We start from the raw sequence: 26,639 nt of genomic DNA on the forward strand, positions 1-26,639 counted from the left end.
TGTATGTGTTTATGTAGCTGAATGGTAAATTTGGATAAGAGGGAATAAACATAGTTATGGAGAAGGCTTGGTGTAAAAATTAAGGGGAAGGGGACCACTTAAATTTCTTTCTTACTTTTACATTTCCAACTTTTTATTCTCGTTTCTTCTTCTTTTTGCTTTTGTTTTTTTTCTTTCTTTCCCTTTTTCCTAAAGTTAAACCAAAAATACTAATTATCTAAACAATAGAAAATAACTAAAAATAAAACAAAATATCCAAATTACAGAAAATTTAATACTATTCAATACTTATTAAAATCCTACAACTTTAAAACTAAACTAAGTAATTATATATATTTTTTGAAATTTTCTTCTTATCTTTTAGAAAATAAAATGTCAAGGCTATTTTTGTATTTTTTCAAGAGTAAAACTAATTATACAAATTATCAACTAGCTAAAATAAGGGAAAATATTTTTTGTAGTTTTTGAGTTTTAAGATAAGATAGAGCAAAAGAGACCAAACTAGTAAAAATAGCAAATTAGACCAAAAAGAAATATATATAAGCACTAAGATGTGTAAAATTTCGCGGATGATCAAAAATTACATGTCTACAGTGGCCGATTGTACATACATCTATTACTGTTGAAGGTAACTCAGAAGGCTTATATTTCTTTGCTTGAATTGTAACTATTGATAATCTTCATTAGTTGGGCGCCTCAAACCCTACTTCACCTTGCTTCTTTTACTTATTGAAACTTGTATTTACCTTCTGATTTTCTCATTGCTTTTTACCATAAGGGCAGATAGATATTCATGTCTTAAGACTCCTTATCAAGAAGCTTATACATCTTAGTATACATATAATCTGCTGGAGACTATACATTTACTCATCATAAGCATGACTCAAAATCGAGTTCCTCTGACTCAACTCTTCCACTACCACATTTAATCCGTTACCAGCCGTCTTTCAAGACATAGGCATCGTGTATTATGAATATGATAGAGTTTAGGAACTTGAGTTCTTACAACTGAGCTCTACTATACGATCTAGAGTAAGAAGAAAGAGTGACAGTCCTAAATGCCCTATAGCCTCCTGCTTATAAGTGTGGTGCACAATACACCCATAAATAAGACTCTACTAGACACGGCTTGTAGATTTCCTAGGACAGAACTGCTTTGATACCACTTTTGTCACGACTCAAACTGATGGGCCGCGACGGACACCCGATACCTTACTCAACCGAGTACCAATGTAACGTATCTTTTGTATCATACTATCATAGGTAAATGAAAAGAAAAGGTTTCTGTGAGATAACTAGAATAAAACATGAGGGAACACTCAACATAGGACGATCCAAGATGTAATACAAACTTATACATATGACATACGAGCCTATAAGGCCAAAATGATCACTCGTGCACTAAACATAGGCCGACAAAGTCATACAATCTTTCATATACATGACATATGTCTACAAGCCTCTAAGACTACATAAACATCATAAGACCGGGACAGGGCTCCGACATACCAATCAATACGTGTCTAACGTATCATGACCAAATAGGCAACTCTTGAGCAAATAAAATGCACCAACACCTTCCGCCGAGCTGATAGCTTACTTGGAGGGCTCTCAACCTGTCTATCGGGACCTAAGGGCATGAAATGCAACATTCCCAGGTAAAAGGGACGTTAGTACAAATAATGTACCGAGTATGTAAGGAATGAAAATCAGTAAATAATAGACATGGAAAAAACATGGAATAAAAGACTCAACATGTAAGTCTGAATAACTCTGTGAATCATTAATATTTATAATGCCATGCATATGCTTATAAATACCATGCCATGCATAGGTATATATGTTCATAAATTCATCAAGCCTCTGAGGGCATCCCATCATATAATCTCGGCCACTGTGGGCAAAATCATCAACGTATACCAGCTGATCAGGTGGTGGCGCATTTAGAACACCGTAACCTTTTCTCATATCCTATATACATACATACATACATACATACATATATATATATATATATATATATATATATATATATACGCGTATATAATGTTGTTTGGTCATGGGTCAATGTACATGTATAAATGAATGCAATGCATGAGAAGTACGTCAATAAAATCTCTCGGAACGTCATAAGACCATTATGCCTCTGATTTATATCATGAAATAAACTTTATCGGCTTACGTATTTTCTGAGTTCCATGAACAGACGATAGATAATGAGACACGAGGAATCAAGAATATAGGAATCTCTAGTAATTCTATTAATAGAGTCATTTATGAAAGTTGTGCATTTGCTCGTTTTGTTTGTATCGTATGGATCATGCCAAAAAGAAAGAAGGGATAACTTTAACATACTTGGACCGATTCTCTTGATAATCCCTCTAACATATATCAGTTGCGGCAAAACACGAAACGACGGATCGAAGTAGGGGAAAATTTGTATGATATTCTTGAGAAAAATTGTACCGTACTTCCTTAAGAATTGCATCTCATGCATAATAGGATCTTGAGGGTTCATGTGAATTCTTAGTTTGAGTATTCATCCGTTGTTGTTTTTGAAATTCTAATCCATCTCCATTTTTGTGGATAAAGAGATTTTCTTAATAACTCTTTCAACAAGAATGAGATAAGGTGTATATATCCTTAAATGGTGCCACGACCTCCTTAAGTATAAGATTAGTTGGCTATTTGGTGCCATATTTTTATGATCCCACGTGGATTGTTGTCCCCTAGTAATTATCCAAGATTCTCACTTAATTACATTGTTAATCTTCCACCAAAAATCCACAATTAACTAAATATCTACATAATTAAGAATTATCTCAACTTACTTAAAATACTACTTACTTTTAACACACTTTATACATCTTACTATCATGGTCATGTGGTACATGTATGGTATTAGTCCATAAATATTGGGTATTATAGCTCGGATCGTATTTTATCCCAAATTGTCAAACTTCGACCAAACACATTTTTTTCGATTTGCTTACCCTCTCACTTTCATGTATTACTTATCACTTGTTTGAAATAGCATAATACTTATAATCTCTAAATAATCTTGTCATTGGACTGATGTCAATTATCTTATGACAAATTCAACGAACAATACTATAGGGTATAACATCATCGTAATATAATACTGCGGAGCGTAGCATCAACATAATACCGCGGGGCGTAACATCGACGTAATACTGCGGGGCGTAACAAAAGCCAAGCCGTAATATAAGGCCTTAAACTTGTTTAATAATTTTAGATATTTTTGCTGAAGTTTATTCCTTTTACTTTTTGAAATGTAATTTCATCTTGATGATGTAACTAACCTCTTTAATCTTTGTTGAGACACTACTAATCTTTGATAAGATTTTATTAAGTTTAATAGTGAATTTTTTCTTTTCACATGACCGTCAACATAATTCACTGTATAGCATTGCCTCCTAAAGTAACAATCATTTGAAAATTTGTATTTACAAAGATGTTACTCACTTTTTATGATCTAATTAATTAGCTTGAAGCGTACCTACAGAGATCTTGAAACAAAATCTTACAAAGTTATTGCTATAAATAAAATTTATTCAAGTTGGAGTAAGAAGAACTAGAAAGTAATTGCAGATTTAATTGTCTTTCACTTTTATTTGAATTTTTTAAACCAACTCCAAAAAAAAAAATACAAAATATAAAATATATTATTAACGATTGGTGACAAAGTAGCAAATGATGTTAAAAAATTTCTTATCACTAATTAATAATAATATAATAAATATTCTAATTACATATAAAAAGAATAGCTTTTGAGGCCTTTAATTTTGTGAGGCCTAAAGGGGCCGCTTTAGTGGCCTGGGGGTTAAGCTGCCTCTGACAAGCCTTAGACCCTAGCAACGCGTTTTAAATCTGTAAGGGCCTACGCCCATAGCGGACAATATTACTAGCGGGCTGGCTGTTACAATTACTTTGACAATCTTATGTCATAAATTAGGCTTTAAGTTGAAATTAGATCCAAAATTTATTTTCTTAACAGAATGAATCTTACATTGTTATTGGGGTAAAATGTGTTGCCTTTTTTGCGACACAATTTGATTGATATGGTGTTAAATATTAATTTGACTTGTGTATATTATAAATACAAAAATATCTATGTAATATATGCTACAAGATGCTTTAAATATATATAGTATTGTTAAAATTTGAATTTTCTTGTATCCCACTTACCTATAGCTAAAATTTGAATTTTTGAAAAGAAAGAAAAAAATTAAGGTACCTCGTATGAAAATATGCGATGTACTGTTAAATTTCACTAAGACTAATTTCGTCATTTATTACGAACTTGTGCTTTTATATAGTAGTACTAGAGAAAAGTGGTTCCTTTGTATGATGGGCTTACTCATAATCTTGGGTTACTAATGATATAGAGCCCGCATTCTTTGTTGGGAAACTTACACAAATGTCCCAAATAAATCTCAACCTACCAACCTCTAGTCATTAATCATAGACTTACCAAAACTAGGCAACAAAAATTGAAAAACCAAATAATAGGGTTCTTCTCTCAAAGAATCACATGCAAAAATCACCTTCCATATTTTTAAGCGTGATTAGCAACACTAGATACAAAACGGAAAGGAAATTTTATGGATGAGGTAGCAAATAAGGCGATGAAATACAAAAAATAGATGCAATATTCCAAAAATCTAAACAAAAAAGGAACTTTTTCAATGGGTATAGTTGAAATTCATTGAAAATATGTAGATAAGTCAATATACAAAATTTGAGGAAGATTGTAGGTGATTTGGACTGGTTTTGTATCAAAATTTATAATTAAATCGAGTTCAAAAAAGTCTTCTGTGACACATGTATCAAACATGTATCACACAGGTATACATGGATATACATGTGATACATAATAGATACAAATATGATACATATGTGATACACAAATGATACACAGTGTAATACACATATCATTTTTTCATGTTCAGTTTTTACCGAATTTTCAATTCAAACCATCTCAAAACTTTACCAAATCACCCCAAAACTGAGATTCAAGCTCCTTAAATTGTGCCCAATCTATTCTAATAACACCCACTCAAAACAAAGCAAAAATTTGATACTTTTTTGCTACAAATAACTAATTGGCTAATATTAATAATATTTTATCAATTGGCCAATTTTTATAATGAGCTACCTATAAATGCACATAACTGTTAATTTCCCTTTCTTTATTATCCGGGGGAAGTGCACTAGTACCCTATTTTAAGGGCACTGTTTAAGCTATACCCAATTTTTAAAATTATTGAACCTTTAACCAATCCGTCATAAGTGGTTAATACTTGGACAATAATACCCTTTAAGAAATTGAACATGAATATATAGCTGATACTAAAGATCAACCAAAACAAGAAAGAAGAGCTAACCAGCAACTCAAGCGAACCAAAACAAAAATAAGAGTTGGCATAACCAAATTATTAAATATACCCTTGAATTAAATATACAGGAAAAGAAAAGGAAATCTAAATTTGATGAAAAGCAAAACAAAAATGACATACAACGAGGAGAGAAAAAGATAAAAAGAAAAACTTTAGTTATATTGCTATGAACTTCAGTGTTATGAATTTTAGATATTTTTGTTATAAACTTAGTTGTTGAGATATGAACTTCAGGCATTTTGATATGTACTTCAGTCATTTTGATATAAACTTGAGATATTTTCACATAAACATCAGATATTTGGTTATGAACTTGAGATATTTGGCTAAGATCTTGAGATACTAAAGTAGAAACTTCAAGTCTGAAGTTATTTTTTATAATTCCGGGCAGAAGAGAAAGGCAGCACTATATGTATTACAACCCAAAAACATGAGTCAAACAGTCAAATTCATGAAATTTAAAACTAGTATCAAGTTAAAGGAAGTGGTACCAATTAAATAAGTGGATCCAAATCACGGACTGAAAAACTAAACTACCAAATAGTGGGCATGGATCCTTACAGTAGGATAAAGGGAGAGAAAATAAAAGGAAGTGGAATCTGGAATCAGGGCAATGGAGGTGGTGGAAGACCACGACCAATAATCTTTTGCGAAGAGACGAATAATTGTTATGTCTACTACAGTTTTAAGTATCCAGTGCGAAATATGCACTATATGGCAATTGAATTTTGTTCTGGGGTGTGGTACCCCACTTGTCGCTCATGATCCTCATAATTGAATTTCGTACTACCGAATGATCATTAGTTAAGACTTGTAAATATATTCTTTCATCATTTTAAACTCAAAAAAATAAATAAAATGTTACTGCCTAATTCTGATGTTGGTTCTTGTGTTAATGAACTAAGCATATTTAACCTTTAATTAAATAAAGTGTGTAATTTTAATCCTTAAATCTAACTTTCAGTTAACGCTCTTGGCTTTAGATACTTAGAAACTTCTCCTGGGAACTAACAATTGCACTTGTTGTGACAGAGAAGACATTTTACTGGTACTGATTAGCGTTTCAACTTTCAAGTGCACAAATTCCTTGCTTTCTTGCTTGTTTTGTTTCGCTATATTATGCAAATACACAAATAAGTACAAACGTTAGTTCCCACAGAGATGTGGCAATTAAGAAAAGAATGTAAAACTAACGGTGTCAACTACAAGTCAGGTTTAATTTAAGGACAAAAATTACGCACTTTATTTTATTGAAGGTATGTTCATAGTCCCACTAACATAAGGACGAAAATCGGTATTAGGCAATAATCCAAGGACTAAAACCGCTATTTCCCATTATAATATTATTTTCTAAATATCGACTTAACGTTTGTCTTGATTGGCTCCAACATTGGTCAAGTAACCTAACGTGGTAGAGGATATAGTAAAAGAATTATTAGTATAAATGAATTTTACACAAATATTGCTCAGGAGAATTTGGTATAAACATATTGCTGTAATTTAAGTAGAAATACAAACTAGAGAAACATTGTGAACTAAAAGCTAGAAAACTAACATTGCAAAGGAGCAAAATCTCCCCACCATAATAGCCATGATTCAATACCCAGGCAAACTTTCTTTACTTCTCCAGAAGTGCACACAGCTGCTACCTTTTGGTGAATTTACACAGAAAAAGGTAGCATATAGAATCTGTAAGATTCATTTCTCACTGGCGCAAGACAATAAAAATCATCTAGTTCCATTTTACACGTCTCATTCGGAATAATCACCTGCCAGGAACTACAGCTCTAGTAATGTCCAAAATCCAAAATATACAAATAAACAAACAGATATATAAAAATAGTCACTTGTGCTATTTTTGGCCTCCTACATACATCAGCAACAAGATAAATGTCAAAGAGTAAAAGACATCAGAGGAAATGGTCATGCTAAGACGGTTTGCATGTCCATTGGAGTATGATTCTCTTCATCCAACAGGACTCTATGTTGATGATCCATCTTGTCAATGCTTTTATCCAATGTTTGTCTTAAGAACCCAATGATTTAAGTGCTGAAATTAATTTTTATCCATAGTAGCATGATAATCTATGCGACATGTATTTTACACTTCACATATTTACCTGAAATGATATTTACCGCTTCAAAATGCCACCATAGAGCTTCTTGAATTTGAAGATAAGCATTTGCAAGTCGACATTACTCAACAGAACGTGCATAGCTCTTCTTCGAAAAATATAGTAGCTGATAGTTTAGTTAATTCTTTGATCAGATATCCTAAAATAATATATATAGCATCATTGTCCGAGTGAGATCTGTCACCAGAGATAAAGGTATGAACTGTGTCTCCTACATATACCCAACTGCAACCAGCAGTTTTCTTGGCCTCTCTTCCTCTCATCATTTTCATTACCCTTCCCATCTCATTCCATTTCCCCTCCGAGGCATAGATCCCAGCCAACTGCGTATATCTAGAACCATTCCTTCCTTCGATTTGTAATAGCTTATTCTCTGCAGCTTTTGCAAGTTCAACATTTCTGTTCATTTTGCAAGCATTTAGAAATGCACCCAGAATTACAGCATCTGGTTCTATAGGCAACTTTTCCATTAAGCTTACTGCCTTCTCAAGTTGATTTGCCCTTCCATACAAGTCTATCATACTTGCATAGTGATCAGTTCCAGGTGATATATTGTAATCTTTGGTCATGGAAAAGAAATACTGTTCTCCCATTTTCACTAATCCACGATGCCGGCAAACTGATAGAAGGGCAAGGAAAGTGACTTCATCAGGTTGGAAACCTCGCTCTGTCATCTGACTGAAAAGCTGAATAGCTTCATTTTCATACCCATGGAGAGCATAACCAGCTATCATACTATTGTAAAGGATAGAATCTCTATCAACAGCCAACTGAAAAACCCTCTGTGCATATGTTACATTTCCACATTTTGAGTACATATCAACCAATGAATTTACCAACTTAGCATCCATTGCAGTGCCAGTTCTCAGTATACAGGCATGTATTTGCTGCCCGTAATTGAAGGTCGCATGTATGGAACATGCACCAAGCAGGTTTATAAAAATCAGTTCATCAGGAACGGCTGTTTCCTGTGTCATTAACTCTCTGAAAAGCTGAAAAGCATCTTCACATTGATGTGCTTTCACGTATCCAGATATCATAGTAGTCCATACAACATGATTCTTACCAGGCAATGAGTCAAAAAGCCTTCTTGCTTCTAACATATTACCCATTCCTGAATATTCTACAATTAACGGTGTGATGGCAAACGGGTTCTCTTTCTGAGTAGTTGCACAAACAGATGATGCATAATTCAAGAGACCACACTTGCAATAAAGATTAACGAAACTACAGCTAAGAAATGGATTCAAACTCATCCCTTCCTTCAAAATCCAAGCATGAATCTCCTTTCCAAGTTTTAAATTCTTCACGCCAGAACAAGCACTTATAACACTAGAAAAACTGTGTTCGTTCCATACGAATCCCTCCTCCATCATGCTCCTGAACAACTGGATGGCCTCCTCTTCATACCCATTTTGGGCAAAACCCGAAATCATTGTGTTCCAAGAAACTTCATCATTTAACTGCGGCCTACTCGAAAAAACATCCCTGGCCATTTCCAACTCACCTTCTCTAAAACAAGCTGCCACCATTGCATTCTTGGAAACCGTGTCAACAGCCCCAACATCAGATCCATCAAAGACCCTCCAAGCATCTCTGAAGCACCCGCATTTCGAATACATAACAATCAAAGAACTCAGTGCATACCTACTTAAACTATTCCCGCTCTTTAACATATATGAATGCAATTGCCTACCATATGACAAAATACTCAACTTTGTTACTAAACCAAGCATGGTAGTCAAGGCATATTCAGATACTTTCTCAACGCATTGCATTTCGGCAAATAATCGAACTGATTGATCCTGAAATCCTTCACAATTGACATAACCAGACAGCATTGTGTTGTACGTGACATAATCCTTTAGGGGAGCAGCATAAAAAAGTGTTCTCGCTTGAGCAAATTTTCGAGCTTTAACGTAAGTGTTTATAATAGCATTCCAAGTGAAAACGTTTCTTTCAGGCATTTCATCGAACAATTTTTGGACATGTTGAATAAGAGAATGCTTAGAATATATATGAATAAGGTGGTTGGCGTCAATGATTCGTGCGGTTAGACCGGATTTGATAATATGGGTTTGAAACTTGGCGCAGTCTAACAGTGATTTCATTGGTGACCTTATGAGAGTTGTTAGTTAGTTATAACTGGCTGGAACTTTGGTTTAGCGAAATGGAGCTCGCCAACCCATTTGAAAGCCACTAGGCCTAACAATGATCTTTTCCGAATATACATACTGTAATAATTATGTTTGCCTACTAATACAATTTACATATCTTGCCTATATGCACATCAAAACGTATACTATATGGCAATTGAATTTTGATTTTGAATAGGGTGCTAAACTTTAGAAAAGGACTAAATATCATCATATCATATGGAAATTGAATTTCGTACTGCCGAATGATCTTTAGCTAAGACATATAAATATATTCATTCTTTCATCATTTTATATGTGAGAATATTACTTGTCCTACTTGACTCCAACATTGTCAAACTACCCTTCAATAAACACATTAAAATGGAGGATACATACAGTAGAAGAAATAGTAAAAATGAATTTTGTACAAATATTGCTCGAAAGAATTTGGTATAAATACCTTGCTGTAATTTAAACAGAAATACAAATTAGAAAAACATTCTGCACTAAAAGCTAGAAAGCTAACAACGCAAAGGAGTTGGCACAATATTTCCACAACAATAGCCGTGATTCGATAACCAGGCAAACTCTCTTAACTACTCTAGAAGTGCACACAGCTGCTACTTTTTGATGAATATACAAACATTGACAGAGAAAAAAAGTAGTATATAGAATCTGTAGGACACATTTTTACTGGGCACAAGACAAAATAAAACTCATCTAGTTCCATTTTACATGTCTCATTTGCAATAACTAACATTCTCCTGCCAGGCACTACAGCTCTCTATACTGTAAGCAACCTAATAAGGCCAAACTCTTTTTCCTGATAGTTATGCTGCTACTTTTGGAAGTCTCATGCCGAAGCCATGCTTTGCTTTCTCAACACTGAAAATGAAGTATTTAGTCAGCATAACGTGAAATCAAATTATAATTCAAAATGTTTTATGATTATGAGAAACGGCTAACATCATAACAATATGCGTGCACTGCTCTTTGAAAATGGAAACAGCAAGAGTAAAACTGGCAATACTCAAGGGCTTAGTGACATTAGGGAAGCGGTATTAGAAAAAGAACATCCAAGCTTCATGCTAATTTCAAATCATTTTCTATGGCACTAGTGAAACTCCGAAATAACAGAAACCTATCCTTTTTTTTTTGTTTGGCAACCTACCAGCCTCGAACTCTTGACCTAGTGGCATGAAGAGAAATCTATCGACCACAATGACCAAGAATGGCCGGTGAGTCGGCCTATCTTTTGAATGTCAGGAAAAGTTTAACCATTTCATGGAAAAGACCTAAGCATGTGCTATGACAGTAAAGGATAAACTGCTAAGCTTTGATTGCTTGCAAAAGCCTCATTCATCAAGTATGAAAGGCCGAAGCAAGAATAAGGAGCAAAGACAGATTACAAGTGATAATAGTTGTATTTTAAGCCAGCAGTGTATCAGGAGGTTGTTATAGGTCTAGAATAAAAGAGTGTTTCTGCTCATTTATCTTAATCATCCACCCCAACTGTAGGGTGAATGGAAGGAGGTGACTGAGCATATTTGTGTTGCCAATGAATTCAGTGTATGATAGCTAACACAAAGTAGGGTAGGGGTCATCCGACCAACTGAAAGAGCAACATGAGCATATTTAATTGATCAAGAGAAAGAATTATTGAAAAACTAAAGCCATCATAGAATTGATACTCACGTCGGAGCAAGTTTGCCCAGGCTCTCCAACTCTTCACCAGAGTCCTCATCAAGGACTCTGCCAGAAATTTCAATAATATAAGATCTGTCTCTCTCGGCTGGGAGACCTCTACTCGAAAGTAATTTCAGATCCTTTGGGTGAAGCTCTCTCCCGTTCACAAATACTCCAGTATTTCCACCAGCACATTTCTCAGGCATGGGATAATTGAATTCTTCAATGAATGGCTGCAAGAAGAATAGTTATAGTATGGGAAAGCATAACAAAAAGCAGGAGAATTAGGCTACAAGTATCTAATGGTAACAGTAAATCTTACAGGGATAATGCCCAGACAAGGACCACCAGTTACTCCCCAGAATCCAGCTCGAAAGTCATACCTGGCATAGGAAATTAAGGCAAGAAAGCAATATACTTATAAAGTGATTTAAGGACAAATAAAAATGTGGTACAGGACCAGGTAAAGCAAATTGTTGCAGCTGAATACATGTGGACCAGTAGACAGGATTGAACCATCAAAAAAGGAACCATCTGACAAATTCAAATATAACTAAAACTACCAATCATGTACACTTAAAAATGATCAACGCTGCATTAGAGTTCTTTCCCAGATTTTTATAATCTTTTTTTCAGTATATCAGTAAACAACAGTGCTATATCCATGTCGGAATATTGCTTCCAAGAGGTTCCACACTTGCCCATTGTAACCTTGCAACTTCTGTATGACCATACTTATTGGTGGATTTTATGTCGCAAATCCGTTAATGAAATTCTATAAAGTTAATAGATTAAATAGGAAAAGCTTAATCTCGTGTGAATATTTCACCTGGCAAACAAGAATTATATAGAGCTTTATTTTACACCCGCACCAAAAATATAAAACAAATAAACAAACAAATATATAAAATAGTCACTTATTCTATTTTTGGCCTCCTACGATACACAATAGCAACAAGATAAAAGTCAAAGAGTAAAAGATATCAAGTTTAAACTCAAAGAATGAACAGGTTAAAATGATTGAATGTCCCAATACTTACCAGTAATGTCCAGGTTGTATCCGTCCAGCACGCTTTTCTGCCTTTTTAATCAACCGATCTGGTATAAGATGCCCGTTAACTGTAGTATTGGCTTTTTCCTCCTCCGCGGAATGATCGGATCGGCTGAATTCTTTAAAGCTCTTCTTTATGATGCCAGAGAAAAATGATTCTTTAGTAGCTTTCAGTTGGTCTCCTTCTTTACTAGATCCACCGGACTCTAAAGACGAGCCGGTGTTACCATACTCATTGGATGGTATGTCCATCTCAGTTGCTACAGCTGTATCTTTAGCGGAGTTTTGCTGTAAAGTAGTCTTTTTCTGCATCAGCTTCTCTGCATCAGAGCGCACACTTCTGTTTCCATGATCCAGGCGGTTGGCTACATGAAATTTGTTAGAATACTCAAAGTATTCTTGCAGTGGTGAACCAGCTGGTGGTGGAGATTCTTTACCCTTCATTGGCAGCACAGAGTCAGACTTTTCCATTGTTGCAGCAGCATTAATGAGGTTGTCCTCTTCCCTTGAACTCCGGGAAGATGTAGAACCAAGGCTTCTCATCTCGGCAGATTTAATGGAACTTCCACGGCCTGTTGACAGTGACCTGAGTTCTTGATCCATTGCATGGAAATCATATCTAGAAGTATCGTAATCTTCAGAAGAGAAGGTCATGCTAGGACGGTTTGTATGTGCATTGGAGTATGGATTCCCTTCATTCAACATGACTCTATGCTGATGATCCATCTTGTCAGTGCTTTTATCCACTCGTTCTTCAATAGAAATAGCAAGTCTATTGTCTAAAACTGCAATAACCATAACTGTAGAACATGCCCCACATTTCATTTTTCGCCTTTTACCTCCACGAAAAACTTCCTTAGGCAATTGCAGCAACTCAAAACAATTGTAGCACGTCAAAAATGGGGCTCCGCCAGCCACAGGGCGGCATTGTTGTCCACTAGGCTGCACCCTGGGAGGATGTTGACGAGCATAACCACCCGCTGCAGAGTTCATATCACCAGAATGAGTCATTTGTGATAGAGAATTTTGCGGCTTTGATGGAAGAGAATTGGCATTTCGAGGATTATAATCTTGCTTACCAAATGCACCACTATTTTGATGACGGTAGAACATTGGTTTCTGGGGAATGTCAGAGAACCTTTTATCACCAAAACCAGTGGGTGGACCTCGACTACGGATTTGATTTACATTGCAGCAATGAAAACAACTGCAAGATGGATGATGAGGATTAGTCTGAGGCTGGTAAGGTCGAAAAGGATCCGTAGGTGGGATTTCATTGTCCATTGAGCGCCCAGGAAAATGGCCATGAGATGGCTGCAATTGAAATGGATCCGGGGTTTGGTATGGATCTCCACTAAACAACTGGGACCTGGGAGGACCTCCATATCCCTGGATATGGTCTCTAGGAGGATAAAATCCACCACCAGCTGTATTCATAAAAGGCGAGGGCGCATTGTAGTGGTTCAGATAGGGAGGTCTTTCACCAGATACAGGATTTTGTGCCGAAGCTCTATTCATGATCCTTGTAGAGCTTTGAGGAAACAGATCATAGGGATTTCCATGATGAGCCATCCTCCTTTCAAGTGGTACTCTTTCGTTAGGCTTCTCAGGCACATCACCAAACCGATTGAGCTGTTCTTTTAGCTCATCAAACTTTCTCAAAAGCTCTGCGCGCTCATCAACGGGACGATCAACCTGATTGAACCCATCCACATCCTTCCTATACAACCTCTTATCATTATCATAATTTGAACCTGACCAGTAGCCAGAAGGACCCTCTTCTGAGTTAATGGAGGACGCATACCTCATACCTTCAAGATCAACTCTTCTAGCCCTGGGCAACACCTCTGCCTCAGAATTCTCCTTACTTCTCCAATCTGGAACGCGGCCTGCTCTTCGGATTTCAATTTCTTTTCCATGCTGGGAGTCAAAAAGATCAAATTCTTTAGCTATATTTTCTTGAATTTGTTCATCCTGATCTATCCCATCCACATCGTTCCTGTACAACCTGTTATCAGTATCATAATTTGAGCCTGAACAGTAGCCCGACGGACCCTCTTCTGAGTTAATGGAGGATGAATTCCTCATACCTTGAAGATTAACTCTTCTAACCCTGGGCAAAACCTCAGCCTCACTTCTCTCCCTAATTCTCCAATTTGGAACTCGGCCTGGTCTTCGAGTTTCAATTTCTTTTCCATTCCGGGAGTCAAAAGCAAACTCATTGACCATATTTTCTTGACCTTGTTCATCAATGTTAGTCTTATACATCACCCTCTCATCCTCATTAGCCCAATCACCAGCAACATTCCTAAAACTGGTCCCGTAAGTTTCAGGCGCATCGCACAAAACCCTCCTCCTCTCCCTTGTGCTGGAAGAACTAGTATTTGACTTGACATCATACCCCGAACCCTCACCTATATTCATAAGTTTCTTCCCTGAAAGATCAAAATTCTCCACAATTCCTCCCACAGTTTCTTCTTCAGACTTCCCAGCAAATTCCTCTAACTCCCCATTTTTATTTTTGGCTGTAACTTTAAAAGGAAAGGAAAAGAAAAAAGACAATCTTAGAAGACTTCCACTATAGCAAGACCCAGAAAAATCCACAGGTTCAAATCAATCTGACCATATACAAAAGGGGGGACCAGTCAAAGATAATGCAAAGCACAGAACTTGAAGAACAAGTCCAAATTCAAGAATTGTTTTTTACCCTTTCTTCTAGGAAATTACCTAAGCAGAAAACAACAAAGAATGCAAAGAAAGGAAGTGTACCTCGTAAAACAGCACCACAACCACCACACTGGTAAACAGAATAATCAGTGAGCTCAGGAAGTAAATTTTCACACTTTGGGCAACGAACCAAACGAACCTTTGCTGGTTCAGACATTTTACGATGTCTTTCAAACAATCTTGATAAACCCAACAAAGAAAATCATACCAAGCGAACACCTTTAGCCTCTTTCGAAAAAATATCTACGTTCTTAGCTCTCAACAAGGTTCAGACATTTTAGGAAGTCCTCTAAAACAATCTTGAAAAATTACCAAATAGCTTATTTACTCTCACAAACTTTTCAATGTTAGTTAGCTGTCATCAATGACTTTGTACAAGAATGCATCTGAAGAAAAGAATGATAAAGGGGTTATTTTTGCATAAAATTGAACCAGAGAATCTATAGTAGAAAAAATGTAATTGATAGGAGCTGAAAAGAAAGTAAAAATCTAAGTAGGTATGTTGCAGACTGCTTTCTGAGTTCTTTGTTTCACATTTGGGAGAAGGGCCGAGTGTACGGACTCTGAGGACTAGAAAATGCTTCTTATTTTCCATTTTTATTTTATTTTATGATTCATAAGAAGAAATGGTGTCCTTTGGAAATTAACGAAAAGCCGAATTAAGTCAATATAGAACTTCTAATAAAAATTGGAACGGTGACTTCGCAAAATTGCACCAAGTCAATAAATTGCGTGAGTAGTTTTCTTTTATGAATGGACCAAAAGTTTTGTTTACTGTCAAGTGGATTTTATTTTATTTTTAAAATATAGGTGGATAGTAATATACTGCAATATCTACGATGTTGTTTATTTTTAAGTGTCTTCCTAGGAATAAGTCTAGTATTGAAAATGCTTTTGCTGTTATATAATTTAGGGATAATGTTTCTTCCAGCTATGAAATTTGTGCCAACGTGCACACCCTAACGGAGAGCAATCTTCTCCAAGTTTATAATAATCGTGAGAGATAATGTATTTATTCATCTCCATTTACAATCACTCAAGCAGATTTTTCATGTACAATATTATCTTAAACTATAAAAGTGGAGAAAAACATGTATCTTTTCAAAAGACTTCAAGTATTATCCACACCAAAATATTTAAAATATACCGTTAGGAAAGGGTTATCTACCTTTCTTCATGTATGAATCTAATTAAAATTTAGTGGATCTAACTAAGTAAATAGTTTTTGTGTTGTTAGAAAAATAACTTAAATTTTTTCAAAAAAATCAGCTAACGATAGACATAATTTGTCGTCCCAATTTCATTAAAAAGGCCTTATAAGACATCTTTGTTTTTGTTTTTTTTTTGTTATTGGTAATTGTTAATAGCTCGGATTGTTTAATTACTTCAAATTTTATTGAGGAGGTAAGAATAAAATAAAGGTGAAAAAAATACGTCCATGTCCTAGGAGTGCGGAACCAAAATATTGTTAATTTTTACTAAAAATACTCAAATAAGTGTAAAAAAAAGTTACCAAAGTATATATAACGCCACTAATAGTGGCGCTATACAGTAACGTTAACTGTACCGTTACTGTATAGCGCCACTATTAGTGGCGTTATACTGACAAACTTACATAGCGCCATTAATAGTGGCGCTATATGCCTTATACCCTGACCCCACCAATAATGTCTGGGTTCAATAATTTAAATGTGTATAAAGCCACTTTTTGTGGCGCTATATACAAAAAAAAAAAAAATTACCCGGCTAACCATTTTCTATATAAACATCGTAGAATCGCCCCAACTTCATTCAAAAAATTTTTTTAACTCTTGTTGGTTTCTATTGTTGTTAAATTCTCCAGCATTTTTTCATTATGTCTGAAGAACATAGAATAAGAGTATCATTATATTGGGGGGGTGAGGTTGTGATGGAGAATAACTCTGTGGGCTACAGTTTACCTGCTAAGTGTAATGTTAAATTGCCACTTTCAATGGAGTACGAAACATTGATATCGTTGTTATGCAAAAAAATGAGTGTGAGAAAACGTTCAGTGATACTCAAAGTAACCGGAAGATATCCGTATTCCGTTACGCCGCAAGGGGTTGCTTTTTACTCAGAGTTTAACATCGACGATGATGACACTTTGAGTGATTTCTTGAGGACTCCGGACGAATGCCGGGAATTTCTTGTAATCACAATGTTGGAGATGTACGTGAAGGTCGAAGACGTTCCAAAAAATGAGGTTGTGCGTAGTAGAGATAACCCCCAGTCATCGGGTGGTTATTCTGGATCAGTTTTTGCCGGACATGTTCCAGATGAAAGAATTTTTCTTGATTTAAATTTATCACCGTCGGCGAATGAGCAGCGAGAAAATAATTTATACCCTGCTTTCCATAATTCACAAGAAGAGTGGTAAACTTCAATTTTCATTTGTGTTAATATGTATATTTTTGCGTATTGAATAAATTTTAACGCTCATTTATTTAATAGGGGGTACCGGCCGGATATGAATTTTACAAGTGACCCATCCGGTAGTCATCACCTAACTGAAAACGTCCATCATGGAATGTCATCACATTACAACTTGTAAGTGAAAAGCTACAGCCATATATAAAGCATTTATTAATTTAGCAGCTTATATTTTTGTTGAAATGTGCAGTGAAAACGAGCAAGTTGAACTACCCGTACTCACTCAATTGCCCGAAAACGACGTATTACATCAGGATCTGGCAGATGAACAGAGTGAGGAAGAGAACAGCGATTACGATAACAATGTCGATGAATCGGGAGACGAGACACCATTTTCTCATGAGGATGGTGATGAAGAGGACGAGGAGGAAGGACCGGATTTGAAGAGAGCCCCCATAGACGAAAAGTGAACGAGTCTGAAGTGCCGTTTCATTCAAGGGAGATTCCTTATATTGATAACTTGCCAGCCGTGCCGGATGTGGAAACTCTCACACGGGATTTTGATGAAATCCGGACAGCAATGTGGGATGAGTCTAGACCAACGGTGCTTGCAAAGGGGATGTTTTTTCCTGATAAAGCACGCGTAAGCAGGGCTTGTAAAATGCACAATGTTAAAGAGTGTCGTGAGATGCAGGTATCGGAGTCAAGTCCGACGGTATACAAGGCTATTTGCCGCAGGTGGTTTTGGCCATGTAATTGGATGTTGCGTGCGTCGAAGAAGAAAACAGGTATGTGGAAAGTGGGTAAATACATTCCCACCCACACATGCGAAATGGACACTTTCAACGGGAATCACTTCAACTTGGATATTGACTTGATATCTCTTGTACTTATTCCGCACATCGAAGCGTCCATAAGGTATAAAATCAAAGAGTGCATTACAGCAGTCTACCAGGAATATGGCCACACAATTACTAAAAGAAAGGCATATCTTGGGCGCAAAAGAGCGTTTGAAATAGTCTATGGTAACTGGGATAAGTCATTTGCAGATCTGCCTAGCCACACTTTAACCCCGGAACAGTTATTGAATGGAAGCTTGAGCGGAGTCCGGGTAAAGCAGAATATATATTCAATTACGTGTTTTGGGCGTTTACGCCAGCAATTGATGGTTTTCCGTATTGCCGGCCCGTAATATCCATAGACGGAACTCATGTCTATGGAAAGTACGATATCAAGCTATTGATAGCCGTGGTTGTGGATGCAAATGGACAGATATTTCCTCTAGCCTTTGCTATTTGTGCAAATGAAAGCACAGAGACGTGGACAATATTTTTGAACCACTTGAAAGAGCACGTTGTCAAACATCGTTCCGGTATTTGTCTAATATCTGATCGGCACGGGGGTATATTAAGTTCTGTGGAGAACCTTCCTGCCTGGCAAGAACCTTATGCATACCACCGTTACTGTGTGAGGCACTTTAAGGCCAATTTCAAGAAGGCACATCCCAAAAAAGATCTACATGATTTGATGTGGATGGCAGCAACAGACCACCAACAACATAAATTCCGGAGGCATATGGATTCTATCAGGCAAGAAGACGATGCAGCATATCGTTGGTTAATGCGACATGATCCTGAAAAGTGGACGTTGCATGCAGATGGTGGCAGACGCTGGGGAATTCTTACTACAAACATGTCAGAATCCTTCAACGGGTTATTAAAGTCGGCAAGAGGATTACCCGTCACAGCCATGGTGCGTATGTCGTTCAAGCAGATGGCTGAGAGGTTTGTACAACGGTCTGCAGCTGCAACGGAATTGATGGAAAGGGGTATTGAATTTATGCCAGTGCCTATGAAGAGATTAGAGAAATACAGACGGCGAGCACATTGGCATTCCTTTTTGCAATATGATAACGAACGAGGTATTTTTGAAGTTCGCACCGCTATCCATAATAATCGGGGTAATAATGTACATACTGTAAATGAATCCACAAGGTTATGCTCATGTGGGAAATGGTCAATCTACCACATGCCTTGTTCACATGCCATCAAGTGTTTTCAACGTGTTGGTTATGCGGAGACCAACTATATTGATCAACAATATAGTGTTTCCAAATACCTAAACACATATAGTGGTCAGTTGCAACCAGTGGGTTCTGAGCATTACTGGCCCCCAGAACCATTTAAAATGGTGTGTAACAAGTCCTATTTGCGTAAAAGACAGGTGCAGAAGAGAACGCGTATACGGAACCAAATGGATGTTAGTGATATCGTATATGCACGCAAATGTGGTATATGCTCGCAAACAGGCCACGACCGTAGAAAATGTCCTTTGGGTGGCAACAATAATCAAGCTCAGGGCGGGTGTTCTTCTATTGTACCTAACTACCCATGAGTTCATGTTGTAATAATTAGTTGTTATGTATACGATTTAAGTATTTATGAAATAATATTTTCTTGTTTGTTAATTATGATTTGTACTTTCCCTTTTTACCTATTTAAATAATAATTTAATATAATTATCGGTATATTTATTATGTGTGTTGTCTTGTCGCTATCACGATATTTAATACACAAATTATACATATGGCGCTATGTGTGTCTTGTCTTGTCAAACTGAAAAAGCTGAAAACATCATGATATGGCGCCATTAGATATGTGTGACCGGCTGACATAAAGTCGTCTCGTCAACATCATGATATGGCGCCATTAGATATGGCGCTATCTAATATAGCGCCATTAGATATGGCGTTATATGTGTATTGTTTAGCCTATAAATAATGGGGTCATTGTAGTTATTTTGTGTGCTAAAAATTTCCCCCAAGAAATATTTCATTAAAAGTAAGTAAGGTTTTTATTATAAGCAAATAGTTCACAAATGGCTCAACCTGGTCGTCCACCAATTTGCTTATGTGGAAAACCATGCATGATGGATTGTGGGTGGGAAGGTGCTAACGTTGGACGCCGCTATTGGTGCTGTATGAACAAGTTGTACAAGCAACCCGACGAACCTACTTGTGAATTTGATGAATGGGCTGAGGAACCATGTTATCAGGAAAGCTACAGGGATAGATTACAGGAATTTCATAATATGTTGTTATACCAGCATAGAATACAAAAGGAGGCAGATAGAATTATTATAGATATGAGGGAGAAACTAAAGGAGGTGGAAGATAAAAAATGGAGAGCTGAATGGAATTGTGAAGCACACAAGGAACGCAACGAAAAATATAAACGGGAACTTGCGGAGGTGAAGGCGAGAGTGAAAGAGTTAGAAGAAGAAAAAGAACAAATGGAAGAACGATTTAAGTGGTTGGAGCGAAGAATAAATGACAACTGAGGATGGAGCATTTACGTGTATGTGTTTAGTGTCATTTTCATATGTCATGTCTTTTTATTATGTTGGCCTGTTATGTTTGTGTTTGTGTTGTACTAATGTTTTCCTTGTTTGTTGTACTTAATTTTATTTTAATTTAAGTGGAAGTTAAGTTTAAGTTGTTGTGTTACTATACCAAAAACTATAAAACAAAATTTGAACTAAAAAAAAGTAACTGTCATATTCAACTAAATATTGTTGTTAATGTACAAAAAAATATTATTTACACCAAAAAAACAAAAATATGGAAGACCGAATCAATGTGTCCCACATCCGGTGTGTCTCAAAGTAGCCGTTGGCCTGAGGCGCATCCCCTGCCGCCCGGGTACGCTATCAGGATCATCATCATCAAGTCGTCTCCTTATGGTCGGATGCGGCACAGGATGACATGTATCGGTGGTGCTGTCAGGTCCAGTAGAAGGCTACATAATAATATCAAACTTAGTATAGAAAACTACATAACAATTCACAAAAATTTATATTGTCTTACCATAATCGTGTCTGGATCCTGAATGTAGTCATCTGTCGCAGCATCGCATGAAGCCTAAAAAAGTAAATTAATAAAGTTAAAACAAAATAAATAAGTTATAGTAAAAACAGTAATAAAATTAATACTAATAAACTCATACCTGCGCATGTGATGAGCTGCCATAACTCAGTCGGTGCCCACTATCAAAATCTCGGATCGGTCGAGACTCATCAGTGGTAGACGGGCCAGGGAAATATCTACCCAACTCCACTCCTTGAAAATCCGAGCCCATGATCAAGAATTGACCCGATGGGGTCACCTGCGACGTCCCTGGAGTGTCATAAATGCCAAGGCTGTAAGACGGCATGTCGGTCTCATGCATGCCACCTCCCATATCAGCAGCAACATCATCAGCAGGAGCCTCAAAGCCCCCTTGCTGGGGACCTCCTCTCCGCCCACGACCGCGTCGTCCAACACCAGCAGGTCGTCGTGGAGCAGCAGCAGCTCGTCGTCCACCACCCGTGGCATACCACGACCTCGCTGGTATGTGGCTGGGTCAACATAATCTGGCTAGTGTGCCAAACGCTGATCCGATCGGCCTCGCTGCAGTGTCTGGGCAGCCACATCCATTATGCGACGACTATAGTCCTGCATGATCACAGGGTCGTGGACATAACTCTGCATCTGCTGCCCCATACGATATACGGTATGCAATCCAATCGCCTGCACAAAAGTTTTTAATATAAACTACGTATTTGACTAGAAATTACTATTAAAGTAATTGATAATAACAGAAAACATACCAGAGCCTCATGTCTCCCGGCGTATGAGACGTATCGACCATCTACCTGATGAACTGGGTTCCCGATAAAAAGTCGGGAAACAGTGCGGTACCATGCCATATAAACTTCGATAGGAAAGTGTTGCGGAGCTGGGGTCAAGTCCCCTCGGCTGTCCCAAATACCCAACTGCGCTGTCAGCCACTCAATAAATGTGTCGTCCACTCTCATCCTATCATCCCTCTCATAATGTAAAGGATCCCATGCAGGCTGAGTCGGTATAGACTGCGGAAATCCAAACTGACGAAATACTCGCTCTGAGGCATGATGCTCAACAATATCGAGGCACGTGAGAGGGACGGAAGCCCTCCAAATATGGCGACCGTGCGTGCAATACGCTGGCAGGGTACCTATCAGCTCTTCGCTGTACGGTGTCCAGATGAACTATCAAATAATAACACAAACCGTTAGTTTGCGCAACACCTAGTTAAAAATTAATTGGTAAGTTTAGTTAGATATTCACCTGTGCATCCTCCAGAAAATCCAACACATCCCTATAGAAGGGGAGATTATGATGGCCATGATACTCTCGTGCAAGTCTACGACGCAATACCCACCTACAAGCTAGAGGGAGATCAGGAATATGTACATTAGCCGGTAGCTGTGGTAGAGGTGGCCGAAGTTGCAGAAATCGCTCCCACACCCAAACCTAAAACAGAAAGTTGACGTAAAGATTAACTCTAACTAGGTAGAATTGGAACTAAATGACAAATTATTTGAATAAGTTGTCACCTGTAGAAGTGGCAGAAAGCCACAAACGTCTCTCTGTGTGCCCATGGATGCCCGACACATCTGCCTGTACAAAAAAATAGGACAGCACCACCCCAGCTGTAGCTGACTGTATCATCAAAGTCCGCAATATGATGCAGAAAACGAAGGCTCACTAGGTTCCCCGAAGTGTTCGGGAACAAGACCCCCCCAAATAGAAGGAGCAACAACAGCCTCGTATATTGCTCCACATCCACCTCCGCTGAGTCGTCGGTGATAGTATCGTGGATCTGCACCAAGTGGTCTCTAATGGGGACCAACTGCATACGACTACTCCCAATTGCTACATCTGGGTCCTCGGACCTGAAGCCCGTGAGCCTGTGCAACATATCCATATATGCAGCCCAGTTAAAATATCTCATGTTCCCAGGCAGTAAAACTGGCAAGCCATCGGTGGACAGGCCATATAAAATCTCGACGTCCTGGAGTGTGATGGTGGCTTCGCCGATGGGCAGATGGAAAGTGTGCGTCTCCGGTCGCCACCGCTCAATCAACGCCGTGATCAAAGCATAGTCGAGCTGTATCCGGCCAATGCTAATGATCCTATATAATCCCATCTCCTCCAGGTGATGGACCACACGAGGATGTAGAACGCGGGGAGGAGTCAAAAACTCCCACAATAAATCCACTCTCCTGCCCCGAAAAGTCTGCGTAAGCAACTCTCCCCCCATATATGCTCGGATCTATGCTGGGGCTGTAGGGGTAGTAGCTCCGACGTCCGAGGGCCGGGATGTATAGGTGCATCCATGTCGTCTACTGAAAATTCATAAGTTTTAATAACTATCATTAAAATTTATGTGTGTTTTTTATAATTTAAATTCATATTTTTTAACAACTTAATTGTATAAAATTATATATAAACTTATGGGTTTCGTGCCCAGTGGTACCAAACTATCATTAATAATCTTATGTTTTTTTAATAATTTTTATTCATATTTTTTAATAACTTAATTGTAAAAATTATATATATATATATATATATATAATTTTTATAATTATGGGTTTCGTGCTAGATTTTCTGAAACTCAGTGGTACCAAACTATCATTAATAATTTTATATTTTTTTAATAATTTTTATTCATATTTATTTAATAACTAAATTGTAAATATATATATATATATATATATATATATATATATATATATATATATATATGAGTTTCGTGCTAGATTTTCTGAGGCCCAGTGGCACCAAACTATCATTAATAATTTTATATTTTTTTAATAATTTTTATTCATATTTTTTAATAACTTAATTTTAAAAATTATATATATATATATATATATATTTTATAATTATGGGTTTCGTGCTAGATTTTCTGAAGCTCAGTGTTACCAAACTATCATTAATAATTTTATATTTTTTTAATAATTTTTATTCATATTTATTTAATAACTAAATTGTAAAAATTATATATATATATATATATATATATATATAAAAATTATATATATATATATATATGGGTTTCGTGCTAGAATATAAGATAATTAAACAATTACTACACAATACTACGCTACAAGGCTCTACATTTTACTACGCTAAAGGAGTCTACGTTTTACTACGCTAAAAAGGTCTACGTTTTACTACGCTAATAAAGTATACATTTTACTACGCTAAAAAATAATCTAAACTAAACAACATAAAAACACATAAATATACATGAGGATATTAACAAACACATTTTTAGACTAATTTACATATTTTTATACAACACTAAAATTAAATCCGGATAAAATTTAACATGCTAGTTTCGGAAAAAATAAACACAAACCGAAATAGAACACATACAAATCAAGTAATATGCATTGTTATAAAAGTTTCAACTTAAAATAAATCGAAATACCTCGATTTAGAATTTTTGAAATGTAGATAGATCGAAATTTTGACTCCGGAAGAGTGAATCCACAATAACACGAAGCTCTACTCGACAGTGGGACCACAAATATTAAACTTTTGTGTGATGGGGGACCCAATTTTTTTTTTTTTTAAAATGGAGGCAGATCGGTGGTGTGTGTGTGTGTGTGGGGGGGGGGGACCAGAAGTGAAAAGAGGGAGATGGAACGAAGAAGAAGAAGAAGATGAGGGATTTGTATTAAGGGGTATAGCGCCACTATTAATGGCGCTATGTCTTCAGGTATAAGGCATATAGCGCTACTATTAATGGCGTTATGTAAGTTTGTCAGTATAACGCCACTAATAGTGGCGCTATACAGTAACGGTACAGTTAACGTTACTGTATAGCGCCACTATTAGTGGCGTTATATATACTTTGATAACTTTTTTTTTTTTACACTTATTTGAGTAATTTTAATAAAAATTAACAATATTTTGGTTCCGCACTCATGTCCTAGCATGGCTGTCTTTGTATGACTTGGTAACGTACTTTCACGTGTAGTGGGGTACGAGTTAAAGAAGTAAAGTCAGAAAAACAAACAAATAAATGAAAACAAAGTTTTGGCCTTTGTAAAAAGAAAGTGAACAGCAACCTCTTTGAAACTGTGTGTTGTTTTCTGCACTTTGTATGACTTTGTTTGGAAATTGGGAAGAAATGAAAGCTAAAAGCTAAAATAAACTCATGAGGGAACTGACACTTCTCAGCTTTCCTCCTTTGGAGTATTAAATTCCTCAAATTCTACTGGCTCATCATTATGTAGTTAGACCTACTTCCCTTGTCCCTACCACACTTTCTCAAATATCTGATACCAATATCAATATGTATTTTCCTTGCTACCAACTAGGGAGTATTAATTTGGACACTATCCAGTAATTAATAAGATATTAATTACATATTAAAAAATTTATCTTTTAGCATTGATTATATTAATCTTATAACAAATACTTCTAGACTCTTTACTCCAAGGACAACTTTGGGGAAAAAAAGTTAATTTTTTTTTAATTTGAAAAAATCAAATATTGTGGACCACAAAAAAAGGCCAAAAAATCAGTTAAAGTGGTAAGTGGACCGAAGAGAGTAATAAGTTTAAATACATGTTTGATTATCATAACATAGTTATTATTGGGATATGTACTATTAACCATGAATTTTGGTTTGGATATAGTATTTATTATGGAACAATTGCTTATTCAATTTTAATAAAGTTTTAAATAGATAAGATATTCGATCGTCTGTGTCCTTTACTTATATAGTAGATGATTTGTGTATAGAGTTTAGTTTATATACGAAAGATTAAATCATCGGTTCTTATAAGTATAAAAATCATGTTCATAATCTAATGATGGAATTGAACAAACCATCAGGAATGATTGTAGCACAAGATTAAAAATAATTTATCTTGATTATGAGAATGGTTTAATTCCAACTTCTTGTGCTAGTACATTTTGTATGTATTGAACGGACCAAGTAGAGATAAGTATTTTATACTGACTTAATAAAATAAACTCTCTAGCCATTAAATGTACTTATACTCTTAATCTTGATATAATTGTTATTAGCCGTGTATATTATTATTGTTTTGATTTATTAAAAGACGAGATTCTTTCGTGGGTCAATAAGCCTGGTAAGTTGGACAATAATAATATACATTGGCAAAGTAATAGTTAGTTGATGGAATCCATGTCTCGGTCTAGAGATTGACGATATACCTTTATGAAAGCTTATAAGTTTTCATGTGTAAA

General features: G+C 36.4%; 2 protein-coding genes across 4 annotated transcripts; both read right to left on the reverse strand.

Annotated features, from left to right (window-relative positions):
• Nucleotides 1–7,620: 7,620 nt before the first annotated feature.
• On the reverse strand, nucleotides 7,621–9,522 carry LOC104214316 (putative pentatricopeptide repeat-containing protein At3g18840). Its single transcript, XM_009763969.2, has one exon. The coding sequence runs from the start codon at nucleotides 9,520–9,522 to the stop codon at nucleotides 7,621–7,623; it is 1,902 nt and encodes a 633-aa protein (XP_009762271.2).
• A 604-nt stretch (nucleotides 9,523–10,126) lies between these two features.
• Nucleotides 10,127–15,793, reverse strand: LOC104214315 (protein ENHANCED DISEASE RESISTANCE 4-like). Of its 3 annotated transcripts, XM_009763968.2 has the most exons (6): nucleotides 15,200–15,793; nucleotides 13,510–14,961; nucleotides 12,420–13,410; nucleotides 11,702–11,762; nucleotides 11,389–11,612; nucleotides 10,127–10,578 (listed from the first exon to the last, which is right to left on the reverse strand). In XM_009763968.2, exons 1-6 carry the CDS (start codon nucleotides 15,312–15,314, stop codon nucleotides 10,524–10,526), a joined length of 2,898 nt encoding a protein of 965 aa, XP_009762270.1. In that variant the 5' UTR covers nucleotides 15,315–15,793; the 3' UTR covers nucleotides 10,127–10,523. The 3 variants fall into 3 exon arrangements, with proteins under 3 accessions (XP_009762270.1, XP_009762269.1, XP_009762268.1); XM_009763967.2 differs by having other exon boundaries at nucleotides 12,420–14,955; nucleotides 15,200–15,792; XM_009763966.2 differs by having other exon boundaries at nucleotides 12,420–14,961; nucleotides 15,200–15,792.
• Between the last annotated feature and the right edge of the window lie 10,846 nt (nucleotides 15,794–26,639).

The sequence above is a fragment of the Nicotiana sylvestris genome, chromosome 1 (assembly GCF_000393655.2).
Source record: "Nicotiana sylvestris chromosome 1, ASM39365v2, whole genome shotgun sequence".
Taxonomy (NCBI): domain Eukaryota; kingdom Viridiplantae; phylum Streptophyta; class Magnoliopsida; order Solanales; family Solanaceae; genus Nicotiana; species Nicotiana sylvestris.